Here is a 20451-nt window from a genome sequence, read left to right as displayed (position 1 = left end):
TTTAAAAAATAAAATAAACAAAATGACTTCATATCATACATTTTAAAATAAAGGAAAATGTACTTTAGCTATATTACTTTACTGGTTTCATTAAATACAGTGTCAGTGTCCTACAGGGAAAGACACATATGTATAGCATATGTATTTCAAATATGCATTTTATATGTTTATGTGTATAATACAAATGAAAAGTAAATTGCATTGCATTTACAATGTATACTTTAATAAAATAATTATTAATGGTTATTTCTCATGCATTAAATCTTTTTTGAACTCCTTTAAGCATTGCAGAAAAGATAAATACAAGGTGTCCCAAAAAATGTAAACACACTTTAAAAGCTGATAGCACAATTTTGAAAATGAAATGTATTCTAATAAACACTGCCTTTATAATTATTCAAATTACGTGTATACATTTTTTTTGGAATACCCTATATTTAAAGCAAAAGATATCCTCATGTATTTTTATTAGACCTTTGAATTCTAGTTACTATCTTAACAAACTTTGTAGTAGGTTTCTAAATTCAGGTACTCAGAAAGAAGTAAATACAGAAAAATCATCTCTTAGGATTAAGATTGCTAAATTACAATGAAACTCTCATATAGGCTAAATCCATAATATAACCCAGTATGTGTGGTAAAACACAGATTAAACTAATTTTACTAAAAAAAAGAAGAAACTATAAAAATAAACAAATAAATGGATGAATAAATAAATGTATATGTGGTTGCTTTATAAACAAGATTATCTACCAAAGGACACAGATGTCTTAGAAATCTACTATAAATTGTAGATAATCAACATTAGAAGTTTGAAAAGACACAGATAAGAGTCTAACATTAAAATGGCAAAATGTTTACCAGAAAGTTCCAAAAAGTTTAAAGGGAAGCACAGCTACTTTTATGAAGATCTTTTTGCCCTGGCCAGATGGCTCAGTTGGTTGGAGCATCCTCCCATGCACCAAAAGGTTGTGGGTTCCATGCCTGGTCAGGGAACATACCTAGGTTATGGGTTCAATTCCAGGTCAGGGCACATACAGGAGGAAACCAATGGATGTCTCTCTCCCACATGGATATTTCTCTATATACCTCTGTCTCTCCCTTCCTCTCTCAAAAAAAAAAAAAAAAAAAATCCTCAGGTGAGGAAATGTTTTTTTCAAAGTGTATCACTAAGGGTAAATATCAGGTGAGGAAATGTTTTTTTCAAAGTGTATCACTAAGGGTAAATATTTTGGATCATTTTTAATACTTAATAAGTCCCATAACTAACACATCTTTGAAACCCACCTATCATCTTGGCCTCCTCTTCAGTGAGTGTTTTACTCAAATATGTTTTCTTCACTCTCAACGTGTTTCCTGATGGGAGGACAGCGCCTGTAACAGGCATGGGTGGTTCACCGTCTTTCTGCTGTAAGCTATCAGCTATGACCAAGAAGGCCCTTAAACCGATGTTCATTCTCTGTAAGAGACAGTGGACTTGTGATACAAAGAAATACCCAATTATTGTGGTGCAATTAAGCCATCAGTTTTGTAGGGCAGTTAAGTATGGCTTGCCATCTAGATTAGTGTGGGAAAGTAATTTAAAAGGTACAAGAGTTTACGCCAAACTTATGAAAATAAAATACAGTTTCTGCTACTATTTGTTATAACATCACAAGAAAACAAGCAGGAAATTTTTCAAGTCTTGGAGGGCACATTTGAGATGGTCATACTCATTCTGTTTGGGGGACCCTGGGTACACCTCACAGAGGTGAGCAGTCATCCTCCAGACCAGCTGCAACTAAGATAAACTAAGACAAACTGAAGGCTCTATGTCTCCTTGAAGGAGAGATGCAACATGTGTGAATTCACAAAGACCAAGTAAAAGAGAATTTCCACATGAGAATGACAAAACAAAAATCACCAGCTTGGAATTGCAGGTGGTTGACTTTTGATTCAAAAGGCTGGCAAGTAGGAAAATAAATTTTAAAAACTCAATGCCACAGAACCTGTTACTGATAAAAACACATGCGCTTATAAGAAGAAACACCACCAATTCCATTTCTAGGAATTTATCCAAAGAAACCTGAAACATTAATTTGAAAGAATATATGCACCCCTATTTTTATTGCAGCTTTATTTACAATAGCCAAGATTTGGAAGCAGCCCAAGTGTCTGGTAGATGAGGGGACAAAAAAGCTTTGGTACATTTATACATGGAATACTACTCAGTTGCAAAAAAGAAAGAAATTTTACCCATTGCAACAGCATGGATGGCACTGGAGAGATTATGCTAAGTGAAATAAGCCAGTCAGAGAAAGACAAGTACCATGTGATTTCACTCATATGTGGAATCTAATGAACAAAATTTACTAACATGGACTGGTAGAATCAACATCATTAAAATGTCCATACTACCCAAGGCAATTTATAGATTCAATGCAATCCCTATTAAAATACCAACAGCATATTTCACAGATCTAGAACAAATACACCAAAAATTTATATGGAATCTAAAAAGACCGTGGATAGTCGTAGCAATCTTGAGAAAGAAGAAAAAAGTTGGAGGAATCACAATACCAGATTTAAAGTTATATTACAAAGCCACCATAATCAAAACAACCTGGTACTGGCACAAGAACAGGCATATAGATCAATGGAACAGAACAGAGACCCCAAAAATTATATCAAGCCATTACGCTTAATTAATATTTGACAAAGGGACAAGAGCATACTAGTATAGTGGAGTCAAGATAGTCTCTTCAATAAATGGTGTTGGGAAAATCGTACAGATACATGCAAAAAACTGAAACTAGACCACCAACTTACACCATACACAAGAATAAACTCAAAATGGATAAAAGACTTAAACATAAGTTGTGAAACCATGAAAATCCTATAAGAAACCATAGGCAGCAAAATCTCAGACAGCTCTCTTAGCAGTATGTTTATGGATACATCTCCTAGGGCAGTGGTCGGCAAACTCATTAGTTAACAGAGCCAAATATCAACAGTACAATGATTGAAATTTCTTTTGAGAGCCAAATTTTTTAAACTTAAACTTCTTCTAACACCATTTCTTCAAAATAGACTCGCCCAGGTTGTGGTATTTTGTGGAACAGCCACACTCAAGGGGTCAAAGAACTGCATGTGGCTCGCGAGCTGCAGTTTGCCGACCACGGTCCTAGGGCGGAGAAAATAAACAAATGAGACTACATCAATTTTGAAAAACTCCTGCACAGCAAAAGAAACCATAAACAAAATGAAAAGGGAGCCCATTGCATGGGAGAAAATATTTGGCAAAGATACAGCTGATAAAGGGTTAATACCCAAAATATATAAGGAACTCATACAACTTAACAGAGGAAAGAGAAGCAATCCAATTGAAAAAAGGGCAAAGGATCTAAATAGACACTTCCTCAAAGAGGACATACAGATGGCCAAGAGACATACGAAAAATGCTCAAAGTCACTGATCATTAGAGAGATGCAAATTAAAACAATGAGGTATCACCTCACACCTGTCAGAATGGCTACCACCAACAAATCAATAAATGATAAGTACTGGCGAGGATGTGGAGCAAAGGGAACCCTCGTACACTGCTGGTGGGAATGCAGACTGGTACAGCCATTATGAAAAACAGTATGGAGTTTCCTCAAAAAATTAAATATGGAACTGCTATTTGATCCAGTAATCCCACTTCTAGGAATATATCCTAAAAAATCTGAAATACCAATCAGAAAGAATGTGTGCACCCCTGTGTTCATAGCATCATAATTTACAATAGCTAAGATCTGGAAACAGAACAAGTGCCCATCAGTAGATGAGAGGATAAAAAAGCTGTGGTACATTTATACCAGGGAATATTATGCAGTAGTGAAAAAAAGAAGAATCTCTTACCCTTGAGACAGCATGGAGGGACCTGGAGAATATCATGCTAAGTGAAATAAGTCAGTCAGAGAAAGACAAGTATCACATGATCTCACTCATATGTGGAATGTAAGTAACAAAATAAACTGATGAACAGAATGGATCCAGAGACATGGAAGCATAAAACAGAGTGCGGAATCTCAGAGGGAAGGTAGGGGAGGTTAGTGGGTGGGAGGTAATCAACCAAGGACCTTGTATGCATATATGCATGACCCATTCACACAGATAATGGGGTGGTGAGGTCCTGGGATGGAGGGTGGAGGTGGGCTGGAGGGGGCCAGTGGGGAAATAAAAGGGGACATATATAATACATTCAACAATAAAGAATTATTTTTTAAAAAGAACAACAACAAAAAAACACACAAAATGAACTAACAAGCAAAACAGAGACATACTCACAGATAGAGAGCAGGCTGCCAGCTGTTGGGGGAGTGGCTGGGTGTGTGTGTGTGGAGGGATTGAGCAAAAAAGAAAAAAAAAGAGTAGAACTCATGGATAGGGTAATGCTTGATGAGCAGAGGGTGGGGAAAGGTATAGGGAGGATAAATGGTGATAGAAGGAGACCTGACTTGGAGTGGTGAACACACAATACAATGTACAGGTGATGTGTTGTAGAACTGTGCACCTGAAACCTGTATATGTTTTTTAAGCAGTGCCACCCTAATAAATTCAATAAAAAAGAATAAAAAAAAGGAAGGCCATTCTGGGTCAGAGTGTTATCTTCCTTGGGCTCAGGTAAGACATAATAACAGCTCTGGAAGATCAGTCAGTAAGACACTCCCAGTACAATAATCTTAAAAGGTCAGAAGGTACCAGAACATCTGTACTTCCTTATACAACCATGTATAGAACATTTATTCTCATATTTGCAAAGCACATCCTATCTAATAAAAGAGAAACATGCAAATTGACTGTACCTCCACTATGCCCACAAGCCATGCCCACCAGACAATCAGGAGCGAATTAACCCAACCAAGATGGCGGTTAATTTGCATATCCAGGCACAGAGCGAAGATTGAAGACAGTGTAGAAGGAAGCCAAGCGCTGCAGAAGGGATCGAAGCTGCAGAGAAGCAAGCAGGCGGGGCGGAGGAGAAGGGAGGGAAGCAGGCTGGGTGGCGGAGACTGCTGCAGGAAGCCCTATTGCAGGAATCTTCCTGCAACGGCCCTCTAGTGAAGTAATAAGTTCCCAAAACTGACTACTTCCTACAGCAGAAAATTATTAGTACTAAGAATGATAATCTATATGCAATTTATCAAGTCCCTAAAATGTATCCAGAACTCTCATCTTTAAAACAGCCATGCACGGAAGGCATGATTACTCCCATTTTTTTCAGGTGAGGAAACTGAAGCTACCTAATTAGTAAGTGGGAAGCTATACATTCAAGTCAGGTTTGCCCAAATCTTCTATTCTGTGGTAGGCTTACATTTCATAACATTAAAGTAATACTGACTTCTCTTCATTTTAACTATTTATCCAAGCTTCAATGTGTAATGATATTCCACCCAGGATTTGTTGAACGTTTTCTGGCTCATTTATACTCAATCAAATGTGTACTTTATGATTTTATGGCCTTCAATAATACTCTCTCTCCATTTTCTAGAATGATAGAGTATTAACTTTAAAATATTTAAGCATAAAGGGACCTGGAGAGTATTATGCTAATTGAAATAAGCCAGTCAGAGAAAGACAAGTATCACATGATCTCACTTATATGTGGAATCTAAAGAACGAAATAAACTAATGAACAAAATATAGCCAGAGACATTGAAGCATGAAACAAGACTAACGAATTTCAGAGGGAAGCGGGGGAGGGGGGAGGGGCAGGAAGAGATTAACCAAAGAATTTATATGCATATATGCATAACCCATGGACAAACAATAGTGAGATGAAGGCCTGGGGAGGGGACAGAAGGGGGTGGAGGAAGTGAATGGGGAAGAAAAGGGGACATCTGTAATACTTTAAAAAATAAATATGAATTTTTAAAAAGTCTTTTAATTCCCTTATGTATTTTAGTAGTCCTTTCATGCAATGCTTCCTAGGGTCATGCATTTTTTGAGTTTTGAGAAATATATGTATCAGGTAACTGCCATCACAGCCAAGATATAAAATATTTCCATAATTCCAAAAAAATCCCTTGTTCCTCTTTCTAGCCAGTCCTCTACTTCAACCCCAGAACCTACAACCCTTTGTCTAATTTATACCTATAGTTTTGCCTTTTCCATGTGATACAAATGGAATCACACCATATATATATATATATATATATATATATTAGGAGCCCATTTGTAGGAAGATTCCTGCATGCTGCCCCCACGCCCGCACCTGCGCGCCGCTGCCACCCGCCCCACCCCGCCCCGCCCTTCCGTCTCCACTGCAGTTGTGGCCGCAGCTGTGGTTTCACTTGCTTTTCCCTAATGATGTTGAACATCTTTTCATGGACTTATTTGTCATTTCTACCTCTTTTTTTTGGTGAAGAGGCTGTTCATTTTTCCCATTTAAAAAAACTGCGTTATTTTTTTGTTGTTGAGTTGTGAGAGTTCTTTATAAATTTTGGATAGAAGTGCTTTAACAGATATGTTTTGCAAATGTTTTCTCCCAGTCTGACTCTACATTTTATTAACAGTGTCTCTTAAAGTGAAGACATTTTTTATTTTGGTGATGTTCAATTTTTATCAACATTTCTTTTGTAACTTATGTTTTATTATGTCCTGAGAAAATTTTTGCCCATGCAAAGTTCACAAAGATCTTACGTTTTTTTCTGGAAATTTTATAATGTATTTTACATTTATGTTTATGTTTAATTTTAAACACTATGCTGACTACCTAACAGGAAACTGAGAAGTGGCAGACAGAAGAGTGGGATCTTAAACTAGACCCCATGGGGAATTAAAACTCAGCTGAAGTGAATGACATTTCACTTTTTAAATTTTTTTATCTTTTATTTAAAAAATAATAATTTTTAATTTTTTTATTTTTCATTATCTTTCTTCATTCTCTTTTTAATTTTTTAATTGTTATTTTTCCCCACACTTTTCTTCCTCAGTACTCCCTCTTTCATCCTGTTTTCCCTTCTCCTGTCTCCACTTTAGTTTTTCTCTTTCTTTTTACCCCTTGTTAAAAATTTATCTTCTTAACTTCCCCCACCTGGTGAAAGAAATAGACTTACAAGTTCAGGAAGCGCACAGAACCCCAAACAAGAGGAATCCAAAGAGGACCACACCAAGCACATCATAATTAAAATGCCAAGGACAAAAGACAAAGAGAGAATCTTACAAGCAGCAAGAGAAAAACAGTTAGTTACCTACAAGGGAGCACCCATACGACTGTCAGCTGATTTCTCAACAGAAACTATGCAGGCCAGACGGGAATGGCAAGAAATATTCAAAGTGATGAATAGCAAGAACCTACAACCAAGACTACTCTACCCAGCAAAGTTATCATTCAGAATTGAAGGGCAGATAAAGAGCTTCACAGATAAGAAAAAGCTAAAGGAGTTCATCACCACCAAACCAGTATTATATGAAATGCTGAAAGGTATTCTTTAAAAAGAGGAAAAAGAAGAAAAAAGTAAAGATAAAAATTATGAACAACAAATACATATCTATCAACAAGTGATCCTAAAAATCAAGTGAATTAAAAATCTGAGGAACAGAATAAACTGGTGAACATAATAGAATCAGAGGCATAGAATGGGAGTGGATTGATAATTCTCAGGGGGAAAGGGATGTCTGTGTGGGGGGTACGGGAAGAGATTGGACAAAAATCATACACCTATGGATAAGGAAAACGGGGGGGGGAGGTAAAGGCAGAGGGAGGGTGGGAACCAGGTGGTGGGGAGATATGGGGGGAAAAAGGAGAAACAATTGTAATAATCTGAACAATAAAGATTTATTAAAAAAATTTATCTTCTTTATCTGCTTTACTGATGTGTTATTATTATCATAGTCTCTATATGGCTTACTCATATATCTAATTTTCTCTCCCCTGCTCCAAGTCCACACATCCTCCTTTCTCTTTCTTTGCTAGTCAATTTTTATTTTTGTTTTTCCTCTCCTCTCTTGCTCTCCTCTTCTCCTAATTGTTTAATTAATTTCACTCAATAAACTCAAACCTACCTGCTCTCTCCTCTATTCTCTTTTTCCAAAAATGGATGAATAAATTAATAGATAAATTTAAAAAATGTATACACTTTGTTGTTTTATTTATTTTTTATTTTTTAACATTTATTTATTTTTCTTTTTTTCTTTTCCACTTATTCTCTTTCTACATTCTCTATACTGAACTGTTGTCCTTCCCCTATTCATTCAATTCCTTAACCTTACTTTCTGTATATAAGCTCGGAGTCTACAGATTCTGTCTCTCCATTTTTGGGGTGTTTGTTGTTTGTATTTGTTTGGTTTATCAGTTATGTGGTGTTTTCTCCCCATATATTTTTTCATCTTTTTTTTTCTTTTCTCTCTTACCTTTTTTTTATTTCTTTTCTCAATATCATTTTTTGCGCTCCTAATTCTCTTTTCTCTGGTGGTCACTTTTATTAGGGTTATCAGTGTCGTGAGTGCATTCGTGTTTTGTTCCCTTTGTGTTGTGTCTTGTCGACTTGTATTTTGTGCTGTTTGGTCAACATGGTAGAGAGCAAGCCACATAACCAGACACCCTGAGAGGAGACTCCATCCACGAATGTGACAATAACACTGAAGACTCAACTACACCACGAGAACCCAAATATCCCAAGTAGGGGCCATCCCTAGAATACCCAACCCAGAAGACCTGAGAGATTGCACCACTGGGCCCACAAAACATCTACTATATAAGACAAACTTTTAAAATCTGGGTGGCATAACAGTTTGATCTAATACATAGAAACAATCACAAAGGAACAGCAAAAATGAGGAGACAAAGAAACAACCCCCATATGAAAGAAAAGGAGGAATCACCAGAAGAGGGGGAAAAAATGAAATGGAGGCAAGCAATTTTTTCAGAGAAAGAATTCAGAGCAATGGTTTTAAGGATGCTTTAAAGGATGGAAGAAAATTCAAAAACATGTGTAAGAATCAAGAGGAAATGAAGATTGACATAGCTGCAATAATGAACACAATAGAAAGTTTCAATAGTAGACTAGAAGAAGCTGATGTCTTTTAACATCAGCGAGTTAAAAGACAAGGTAGAAAAAAACACAAGAAGAGGAGCAACTGAAAAAAAACACACTTAAAAAGCAGGAGGAGAGCCTAAGGAAGCTTTGAGACAACATGAAACAAAACAACATCTGCATAATAGGGGTGCCAGAAGGAGAGGAGAGTGAGCAAGGAAAATAGAAACCCTGTTTGAAGAAATAATGACAGAAAATTTCCCTGATTTTGGGAAGAAAAGTAACACTAGTCCAAGAAGCACACAAAATCCCAAACAAGATGAACCCAAAAAGACTGACACCAAGATACATTGTAATCAAATTGGCAAAAATCAACCACAAAGTAAGAATCTTAAAGGCTGCCAGAGAGAGTCAGAAAGGTACTTACAAAGGATCTCCGATTAAACTATCAACTGATTTCTCAACAGAAACACACTAGGCCAGAAGGGAATGGAATTGAATATACAAAGTGATGTGAAGCAAGGGACTGAATTCAAGAATACTCTATCCAGCAAGGCTATCATTCAAAATTTAAGGGGAAATCAGGAGCTTCACAGACAAAAAAAGGTTAAGGGAGTTTATTACCACCAAGCTACTAATGTAAAAAATGCTAAAGGGACTGATGTAAAAAGAAGAAATAGAAAGGGAAGAAGGAACACAGGCATAAAGAATAAAAATGGTGACAAACAAGTACCTATCAATAATAACCTTAAATGTAAATAGATTAAATGCTCCAATCAAAAGACATAAGGTAGCTGAATGGATAATAAAACATGACCCATATATATGCTGTCTACAAGAGACCAACCTCAGAACAAAGGACTCACACAGACTATAGTGAAGGGATGGGAAACATTTTTTTCAGGCAAATGGAAATGAAGAAAAAGCTGTGGTAGCAATACTTATATCTGACAAAATAGACCTCAAAGTGAAGGCCATAACAAGAAATAAGGAGGACCACTTTATAATACTAAAGGGAGCAATTTAACAAATGATATAACTCTGGTAAACATATATGAACCCAGTACAGGAGCACACAAATACATACAAAACTTCTAGAAGATATCAAGCGGGAGACTGATAGCGATACGATCCCCATTGACATCATTGGATGAATCCTCTAAACAAAAAAATCAGCAAAGAAACAGCAATCCTAAATGACTCACTAGATCACATGGACCTACCATATTTTTCCATATATAAGACGCTATATTTTTCTAAAATTGTTAGACTGAAAATTGAGGGGCATCTTATATAGCCGAATTGGGAGTCGCACAAGTGCGAAACTGCACATACCTTGTCAATCAGGTTTCCTCCAATCACGAGCCTTATTGTTACTGATGTCAGATGATGCTCTAATTGGAGGTGGAGGTGGAGAGTGTGCAGATGCAACAGGGACTGGAGCGTTCAGAGCCCATAAGGATGTCAAAAAATAAAAAGATAAATATCTCATACAGCCAACCTATAACCCACATCATACTCAATGGTAAGCAACTGTCTTACTCTGCAAAATTCAAACTGAATGTAATCAGCTATGCAAAAGAGCATGAAATAGAGATGGATAGAGACAATTTGGACCACCTCCCACTGAGTGTATAATCAGACAGTGGTGAAAACAGGAAAAACAACTCCTTAAGATGCCAAAAAAGAAGAAGGCCTTAAGAGGAAAACCAGCAAAATGGGCAAACTTGGAGCAGAGGCTTAAGACTTGGATTATGGAGGAGCACCCAAGTGGCTTATGTGTGACAACAAAGGTTATTCAATGTCAGGCAAGAATGTCTGCCAGCTAAATGAACATTGTTGATTTTACAGGAAAGACAAAATGGTGCTTCAATTTCATGAGAAGAGAAGGGTTGGCCATGAGAACATGAACAAAGTTAGCTCAGAAAATGCCACCAGTTTACTGTATGAGGATGATCTCACATATATAGACAGTGATTAGAAGACAGCAGTGACACAATAGAAGTTGAAGAAATTGATATTTGTGGAACTAATATTAATAAAGAAGAGAACAGTGATGCAACAGAGGCTGAATAAAGTGATATGCTGCATAATATCATAGTACTGGTATGTAAATATTACCTGCAGTAATTACTAAACAAAACTGTGTTCTGTTTTATATTTAAAATACTAGTGGCCCGGTGCATAAAATTCATGCATGGGGCGGGGGGAGTTCCCTCAGCCCAGCTTGCACCCTCTCCAATCGGGAACCCCTTGGGGGATATCTGACCACAAGGATCAGGCCTAAACCAGCAGTTGGACATCCCTCTTGCAATCTGGGACCACTGGCTCCTAACTGCTCACCTGCCTCCTGCCTGATCGCCCCTAACTGCATCTGCCTGCCTGCCTGCCTGATTGCCCCTAACCCCTCTGGCTCCCTGCCTGATCGCCCCTAACTGACTCTGCCTGCCTGCCTGATCACCCCTATCCTCTATGCCTGTTGGCCTGGTCGCCCCTGACTGCTTCTGCTTTCCTGATTGTCCCTAAATGCCCTCCCCTGCTGGCCTGAACATGCTACCAACTGCCCTCCCCTGCCGGCCTGATCTCACCCCCAACTCCCCTCCCCTGCCAGCCTGATCTCACTCCTAACTGCCTCTGCCTCGGCCCCCACCACATGGCTTTGTCCGGAAGGAAATTGGATATCCAGAAGATGGCTGGTTGACCCTGTCTAATTAGCAATTACCCTTTTATTAGTATAGATAGATTATATAGGATAAGACTGCTTAAATGGGGAGGGGAGAGAAAGCCTTTTTCATCAGGAGGAGATGCTCTTGGCAGACAAAAATACATAATCCCTATCTCTGGACTGATAGCCAGCCAGATGCACTATACTGCCAAATCAGTCATTAAAAAATTGAACTGCTTTCTTACACCTTATACCAAACAGCTGTTGCCCTTAAAACCCCTCCTCAGTCCCCACCTTAGGTTCTGCCTTCGCAGTACACCCAGATTAGGTTCTGATTGATCAGTTTCTATGTCAGTCAGCATCAGAAGCTTCGTCTCCTAGGCAGCCATTGGCTCCTTGCAGTTCACCCAGATTTGGTTCTGATTGGTCAGTTTCTATGCCAGTCAGCATCTCCAGGCCTATCTCCATGCCTGATCAGAGAGGTGGAGCTGATCAACAGCCACCCCAGACTGCTGGCGAGTGGGTTGAACTGCTGATCTTAAGAAGAGAAAGGCCTGGCTGCTGGCAAGGCCGAGAGAGAGAGAGAAGCAGGGTCTGATCCGCAGCCTTGAGGACCCTGCTTCTCTCTCTCGGGGCCTTGCCAGCAGACGTGGTAGCTGCTGATCAGCCCCGCCTCTCTCTCTCCCCAAGAGGTCAGCAGTTCAGCCCGCTGGCCAGTCTCCACCCACTGGAGCCTGCTGCACGCACAGCCTGGCATTTGGTCAAGCCTTTGGTCATTACGGACCCTGGGTTTTTATATATTAGGATTGATTTCTTAATTGGGGGTTGGAAAAAGGGGGGGGGGCATCTTATACACAGAAAAATATTTTAATTGACAGCTTTAGAACTTTTCACCCCAAAGCTATAGAATATACATTATTCTCAAGTGCACATAGGACATTTTAAAAAATAGACCACATATTAGGACACAGGCAAAGTCTCTTCAAATTCAAGAAGATGGAAGTCATATCAAGCATCTCCTCAGATCACAATGTCATCAAATTGGAAATGAACTACAATAAAAACAATGAAAAAAATCAAACAATTGGAGGATAAATAGCATGCTATTAAACAATGATTGGGTTACTAAGGAGATCAAAGAAGAAATAAAAAGCATCCTGGAAACAAATGACAATGAAAACACAACAATCCAAAATCTATGGGACATAGTGAAAGCAGTCCTGAGAAGGAAGTTCATAGCATTACAGGTCTATCTCAGAAAATAAGAAAAAATGATAATAAATTATTTAACCCTACAACTTAAAGAATTAGGAAGAGAGCAACAAGAAAAGCACAGAGTAAGAAGAAAGAAGGACATAATAAAGATCAGAGTGGAAATAAATGACATAGAGACAAAAAAGAAAGAAAGAAAGAAAGAAAGAAAGAAAGAAAGAAAGAAAGAAAGAAAGAAAGAAAATACACCAACAATAATACAAAAGATCAATAAAACCAAGAACTGGTTCTTGGAAAGAATAAATGAGATTGATGAACCTCTAGCCAGGCTCATGGAGAAACAAAGAGAGAGGACCCAAATAAACAAAATCAGAAATGAAAGAGTTGAAGTAATAACCAACCCCACAGACATACAAAAGCCTATAAAAAGAAATACTACGAACAACTCTACTCCAACAAACTGGACAACCTAGACAAAATAGACAGTTACCTAGAAAAATAAAATCTTCCAGAACTCAACAGGAAGAATAGAAATCCTGAGGAGACCAATAACTACTGAGGAAATTGAAGCAGTAATCAAAAAACTTTCAGTAAACAAAAGCCGTGGTCAGGATGGCTTCACATGGGAGTTTTATCAAAAATAAAAAGAACTAAAACCTATCCTTCTCAGACTACTCCAAAAAATTCTTGAGGAAGTCACACTTTCAAGCTCTTTCTATGAAGCCAGCATTACCATAATCCCAAAACCAGATAAGGACACTACAAAGAAAGAGAATTTTAGGCCAATATCCCTGATGAACATAGATGTTAAAATCCTAAACAAAATTCTAGCAAATTGGATCCAGTATTACATTAGAAAGATCATACACCATGACAGAGTGGGATTTATTCTGGGGATGCGAGGCTGGTACAATATCCACAAATCAAAAAACATTGAACATCACATAAACAAATTGAGAGACAAAAATCACACAATCATATCAATTAATGCAGAAAAAACATTTGATAAAATTCAACACCCTTTCTTGCTAATAACTCTCAGCAAAGTGGGAATAAAGGGATCATACCTCAACATAATAAAGGCCTTATATGACAAACCTACAGCCAACATCATACTCAATGGGCAAAAATTAAAACCATTTCCCCTAAGAACAGGAACAAGACAGGGATGCCTACTTTCACCACTCCTGTTTGACATAGTATTGGAAGTGCTAGCCATAGCGATCAGACAAGAAGAAGAAATAAAAGGCATCCAAATTGGAAAAAAAGTAAAACTGTCATTATTCGCAGATGACATGATATGTACATAGAAAACTCTAAAGATGCCATAAAAAAAACATGTATTTGGCAATGTAGCAGGATACAAAATTAACACCCAGAAATCTATGGCTTTTTTATATACCAGTAATGAACTCACAGAAAGAGAAACTAACTAACTAACTAAATAAATAAATAAAATCCCATTTACCATTTCAACAAAAAAATTAAGATACCTAGAATAAACTTAACTAAGGATGGAAAAGACCTATACTTGGAAAACTACAGGGTGTTGAAAGAAGAGATAGAGGAAGACATAAACAAATGGAAGAATATACTGTGTTCATGGATTGGTAGAATCAACATCATTAAAATCTCCATACTACCCAAAGCAATCTATATAGATTCAATTCAACCCCCATTAAAATACCAACTGCATATTTCACAGACCTAGAAAGAATTCTCCAAAAATTCATACGGAATAGAAAACGACCCTGAAGAGCTGCAGCAATCCTGAGAAAGGAGAACAAAATTGGAGGGATCACAGTATCCAATATTAAGCTATATTACAAAGCCACTGTTATCCAAATGGCCTGGTACTGGGACAAGAAGAGACATATAGACCAATGGAACAGAACAGAGAACCCAGAAAGCAACCCAAACCACTATGCTCAATTAATATCTGACAAAGGAGGCATGAACATACAATGGAGTCAAGACAGTCATTTCAATTAATAGTGTTGGGAAAATTGGACAGATACATAGAAAAAAATGAAACTAGACCATCAACTTACACCATACACAAAATTAAACTCAAAATGGATAAAGGGCTCAAACATAAGATAGAAACCATAAAAATCGTAGAAGAAGCCATAGGCAGCAAAATAGCCAACATCTGTCATAGCAATATCTTTACCAATACAGCTCCTAGGTCAATGGAAACTAAGGAAAAAATAAACAAATGGGACTTCATCAAAATAAAAAGCTTCTGCACAGCAAAGGAAACCATCAACAAAACAATAAGAAAGCCCAATGCATGGGAGAATATATTTGCCAATGTTATCTTGGATAAGGGTTTAATCTCCAAAATTTATAGGGAACCCATACAACTTAACAAAAGGAAGATAAACAATCCAATTAAAAAACAGGCAAAGGACCTAAATAGACACTTTTTGAAAAAGGACAATCAGAAGGCCAAGAGACATATGAAAACATGCTCAAAGTCACTAATCATCTGAGAGATGCAAATCAAAACAACAATAAGATACCATCTCACACCTCTCAGAATGGCTATCATCAACAAATGAACCAATGACAAGTGGTGGCGAGGATGTGAACAAATAGGAACCCTCATGCACTGCTGGTGGGAATGCATACTGGGGCAGCCACTGTGGAAAACAGTATGGAGTTTCCTTAAAAAATTAAAAATGGAACCCCCATTTGACCCAGTAATTCCACTTCTAGGAATATATCCCAAGGAATCAGAAGCACCAATCAGAAAGAATATATGCACCCCTATGTTCATAGCAGCACAATTTACAATAGCTAAGATTTGGAAGCAGCCTAAGTGCCCATCAGCAGATGAGTGGATTAAAAAACTGTGGTACATCTACACAATGGATTACTCTGCTGTAGTAAAAAAGAAGGAACTCTTACCATTTGCAATAGCATGGATGGACCTGGAGATCATTATGCTAAGTGAAATAAGCCAGTCGGAACAAGATAATGATCTCACTCATTTGTGGATTATAATGAACAAAAACTGATGAGCAAAAATAGAGCCAGAGGCATAGATGCAATGAACAGACCGTCCAACTGAAGAGGGAAGGCAGGGGAAGGTGTGGGGGGTAAGAGATCAACCAAAGGACTTATATGCATGCATATGAGCATAACCAATAGAAACAGATGGTAGGCAGGTGAAGGCATGTGCTGGGAGGTGAAAGCGGCCAGGGAAAAGTCAATGGGGGTGGGGTGGGGGGGAAGGAGACTTATGTAATACTTTAAACAATGAAGAATTAAAAAAAAAAGATACAATCTGGATTTGTTTCCTGAGAAACTGCCCTACAACATACTCCATCAAATGTATGGCATCTTCTTTATAGACTATCCTCATCCTTGTATGTCCTATTGAGTGGGGTCACAGATGTGCCTTTGAGATTCTAATTACAGCTACTGACAAACTAAATTTTTCTGTATTACTATAAAATCAGGAGAAATAGAAGATACTCAAATATTTCCTACTAGAGGCCTGATGCACAAAGATGTGTGCAAGAATGGGCCTTCCTTTTCCTGGCTGCTGGCATTGCCTTTGCTCCGGCTCCGGCTGCCTTTTCGCTCTGGCCCAGAGCCACCTTTCTGCCTTCCCACTCTGCCCAGAGGCCCAGAGTGGCTGGAGCAGTGTGGGATGCCTGCGTCGTCGCCATGGTGACGACACAAGTGTCCTGCTCAGTGCCTGCATATGCAAATTAACCCGCCATCTTTGTTGGGTTAATTTGCACACTTGCTCCTGATTGGCTGGTGGGCATCATGAAGGTATGGTCAATTTGCATCTTATTCTTTTATTAGTATAGCTTTCTGTTAGTTAAAAAAATATATTATTTCAAATGCTCTGCACAGAGATGCTAACTTATTAATCATTGATTGAATAAGAAGTTTGAGAGAAGAACCAAGGGTAAATTTTCTAGATGGTGATAATGATTAAAGACTTTCAACATGTTCCTTTTAGACAAATAACCCAATAATTCTGATTGTTAAAGATGCTAGAACCATGACTCTTGAAAGGTGAAAAATATTTTTGAGAACCTTCCTTCAAGAGAAGACTCTTTACTAATAGTGGCCTGAGCTCAAGCCAACCCAAATGCCATGGATTTTTACTGGCTTTGTCCCCTTCTCATTGGCCCATGAACCCTGGTTGCAGCCATTTCAGAAGCCTATAATGTCAACAGACACCAGAAAGAAACTGCTTTGGGGGTTTCTACGGCTGTCCCTATATGTGTCTGTGGCAACCTTACACCAAGAAGAGAATCCAGGGTGTGGGGGGAAGAAGCCTGAAGACACCAGGAGACCTAGGCTCCCTTTGCTACTAACCAGCTGCTTATTTGGAGCCTCTGGATCTCCTTTTTCACTGACAGAATGAAGGATCTAGACAATATCACAGTTATGACAGGAATAATCTTTTAAAAGGAATTGTATGGAACTTCTTCCCTCCCTCCTTTTTCCCTCCCTTCTCTCAAGTTTGTAGTATCATAATATCACAATTCTTCTGTGACCTAAGAAAGTATTTTGTCCATTGTACTTGTGGATGAGCTGAAGTGCAGAGAGGTAAATGTCATATAGCTGGTAAAAGTGTTAGCTCCCATGGCAAGTGGCAAATCCAGCTCTGCTGACTGCCAGTCCAGTACTCTTTCTACAGCCTGATAGAAAAAGAGCTACACAGAGGCAGCTTGTTAGGCATATTTCCATTGGTCAATGTGTTTTTAAAAGTTTAAAGCTGAATTTGCTTTTCATTTGCACAGGCCCATCGCTCCACATCCTGTATCATGCCCACTATATCCTCATTTCCATGACTGCCTAGCCCTGAGTTGTGATGCTGCTACAGAAACAAATATTCATACATCATTTATTTAATCTCACTAGATTTTAGTACTTTATTAGATATATTTATTTTTTCTGCTTTATCAGTTCTTAATGTTCAACTAGTTAATCTGCATCAAAATAATTACAAATAAATGCACTGACTTTAAAAAATAAAACATCCTCCTTGTAGTGAGAGATTATCTTTGGGGGCATAGTGTACTCTATTATAAATGATCAGAATCTGGTAGCATACCAACCTTTCATCATTCTAAGTCTATTCATCTAAAATCTTACTTCTCAAATGCCATCATTTGTACTATTTAGCCAAATAACATGGACAGAAACACATAGAAGACTTTTAGAGGAGATGTCTTTCATCCATTCTCCAGAGTTACAAAGGTGTGGCTCTATCAATGCCCACACTGTTACAGGAACAGAAAATGATCACTCATACCTCTGGATTGAGACTGAAAGCTTTTGCTGGCTTTCCCACACAAAGAAAATCAAAAATGATTTCTTTCATTGCAAAATCTAAACGTTCCTGTAGTGAAAAAGAGAAAACAAAACAAATGAAAAAGTGTTAAGATACAAATTAAACATGAAATATCTACTTTCATCATATGTACCAAGCAGGTGGCTACTAAGAGTAGAAGTCCTGCTCAGTGTCACAGATCACGGGGACTCCCCAAGGAAGAACATGCCCATTGAATCTTTGGTGAAGCTGCTTCTGTTTTTGTGTAATGAACAGGGATGCTCTCATTATAATGCAATTATGTGCAATTATAAGTAATACTAGTGGCCTGGTGCACGAAATTTGTGCACGGGGCGGGGGGTGCCCCTCAGCCTGGCCTGCACCTTCTCCAATCTGGGATTCCTCTCGCAATCCGAGACCACTGGCTCCTAACCGCTCACCTGCCTGCCTGCCTGATTGCCCCTAACCACTCTGCCTACCAGCCTGCTCCCCCCAAGTTGCCCCCCCAGCCAGCCTTCTCGCCCCCAACTGCCCCCCTTGCTGGCCTGATTGCCCCCAACTGCCCCCCCCGCCAGCCTGCTCACCCCTAACTGCCTCCCCTGCCAGCCTGATCACCCCCAACTGTCCCCCCTGCTGGCCTGCTTGCCCCCAACTGCCCCCCCTGTCAGCCTGCTTGCCCCCAACTGCCCTCCCCTCCTGGCCTGATTGCTCCTAACTGCCTCTGCCTTGGCCTCACCACCATGGCTTTGTCCGGAAAGCATGTCCGGAAGGTCTCCCAGTCTAATTTAGCATATTGCCCTTTTATTCGTGTAGATATGCAATTATTCCCCCAAGCACAGAATGACTAATAATCCAAAAACAACAAAGGAAAAATAAAAACACTTGAAGTCTCTGGGCTTATATTCAGGCTCAACTCTTCCTGTTTGTTTTGCAAATGCTGACACCTTCTTGAAATTCAGTTTACAATGTATTGTTTAACCTTTTGCACTTGGATGTCGAGTGTGACTCCACACGGTTAGCATCGGTAGCAGCTCAAGAAAAATGCAAGCGAGTGCAAAGGGTTAAAAGCCACTGCAAAATTATCATTTTCTTCTATTCTCTAGCATTTCAAATTCTTTGGCTCATATTACAACAAATAATTCTACAAGTGAAATGAATAACTGACAAATAAGTATGTCAAGGTTACATAAATGAGAAGGTTGAAGCCAGATTATAATAATTTGAGACAGTGGCTGTGAAGATATGACATGCTCATTTTATCAAACCTATTCCAGAATAATTAAAGCCCATCCTCAGTCACATGATAATTACATGCAGAAAGGTTACATTCATCTTCCTGCCACGCAAGTAATGTCCTTTCCCTAAGTATAAATATTACAGAGGCATTTCATTGTGCCAATCACACAGAGATATATATTAAACTAGAGGCCTGATGCATAAAATTCGTGCAAGTGTAGGTCTTCCTTCCCCCAACTGCTTGCACCAGCTTCCCTCTGGCACCCGGGACCCTTTTATTATTATAGATAGTAACAATTAAACTTATGTCTTTATATCAATGTCAATTGTGTTTCAACAGTATTTTCATACCTATTATTTCCTTTTATCCACTCAACATCCTAGGTATAATGGGCAAGCATTTTCACTCACATTTTACATATAAAGAAACTGAGAAAAAAGATGTTCTCTGACTTGTTCAGGGGTATAGAGCTGGCTCAAGGCACATACTGAGCTGGAATAATTGTCTTTTCATATTCCTTTGTAAATCACAAAGTTGGAGTAAAACCATTTACTCACAAAGTGAATTATAAAGCAAAAATCTTAGGTCTAAATAGTAAATTAAACACTAAAAACTATGTTTAATATTATTGGTTCCAGTTTTTAAGTAATTTAATACATGTAAAATACTTAGAACTATTCTTAGCAAAGAGAGCAAAGAGTGTTTGATAAATGCTAATATTCCTATTACATTCTTCTTTTTCACAGAATGAAAGTTTCACCATTATTTTTTACTCATCAAATTTCACTAAATTATCTTCTTTTGGTTTCCTCCAAACATCAGACTCTTTTGTTTCCTCCTGATTTGCATAATCCAGAGCAGAGAAATCAAGGGAAAAAAAAAAAAGCCAGAGACTATGAGTTTAAGAGATACCTTTACTAACATGCTCTAGGACCTTAGGTGAATCACTTAAACTCTGTCTCTGTTCCTTCATTTGAAACATGCTGAAAGCACTCTACGTCCCCATGTCACAATTAGTTTTGAAGCAAAAGTC

The 20451-nt window shown here is 38.3% G+C and overlaps 1 protein-coding gene across 5 annotated transcripts in view; it reads right to left on the bottom strand.

The window, feature by feature from the left end:
* Positions 1–20451, bottom strand: part of FRY (FRY microtubule binding protein) — a gene marked incomplete at its 5' end in the record, with an annotated part of 648830 nt that overhangs the window by 265887 nt on the left and 362492 nt on the right. For all 5 annotated transcript variants that reach the window (XM_079773965.1, XM_079773964.1, XM_079773962.1 and 2 more), the window contains 2 exons: positions 1288–1459; positions 18164–18250. In XM_079773965.1, the coding sequence (XP_079630091.1) occupies positions 1288–1459; positions 18164–18250 (259 nt within the window). The remainder of the gene's footprint in view (positions 1–1287; positions 1460–18163; positions 18251–20451) is intronic.

This window comes from Cnephaeus nilssonii (genome assembly GCF_951640355.1).
Source record: "Cnephaeus nilssonii genome assembly, chromosome: 6".
NCBI classification, from domain to species: Eukaryota; Metazoa; Chordata; class Mammalia; order Chiroptera; family Vespertilionidae; genus Cnephaeus; species Cnephaeus nilssonii.
Note: the sequence above shows the minus strand (reverse complement) of the source record. Positions and strands in the feature narration are given on the sequence as shown.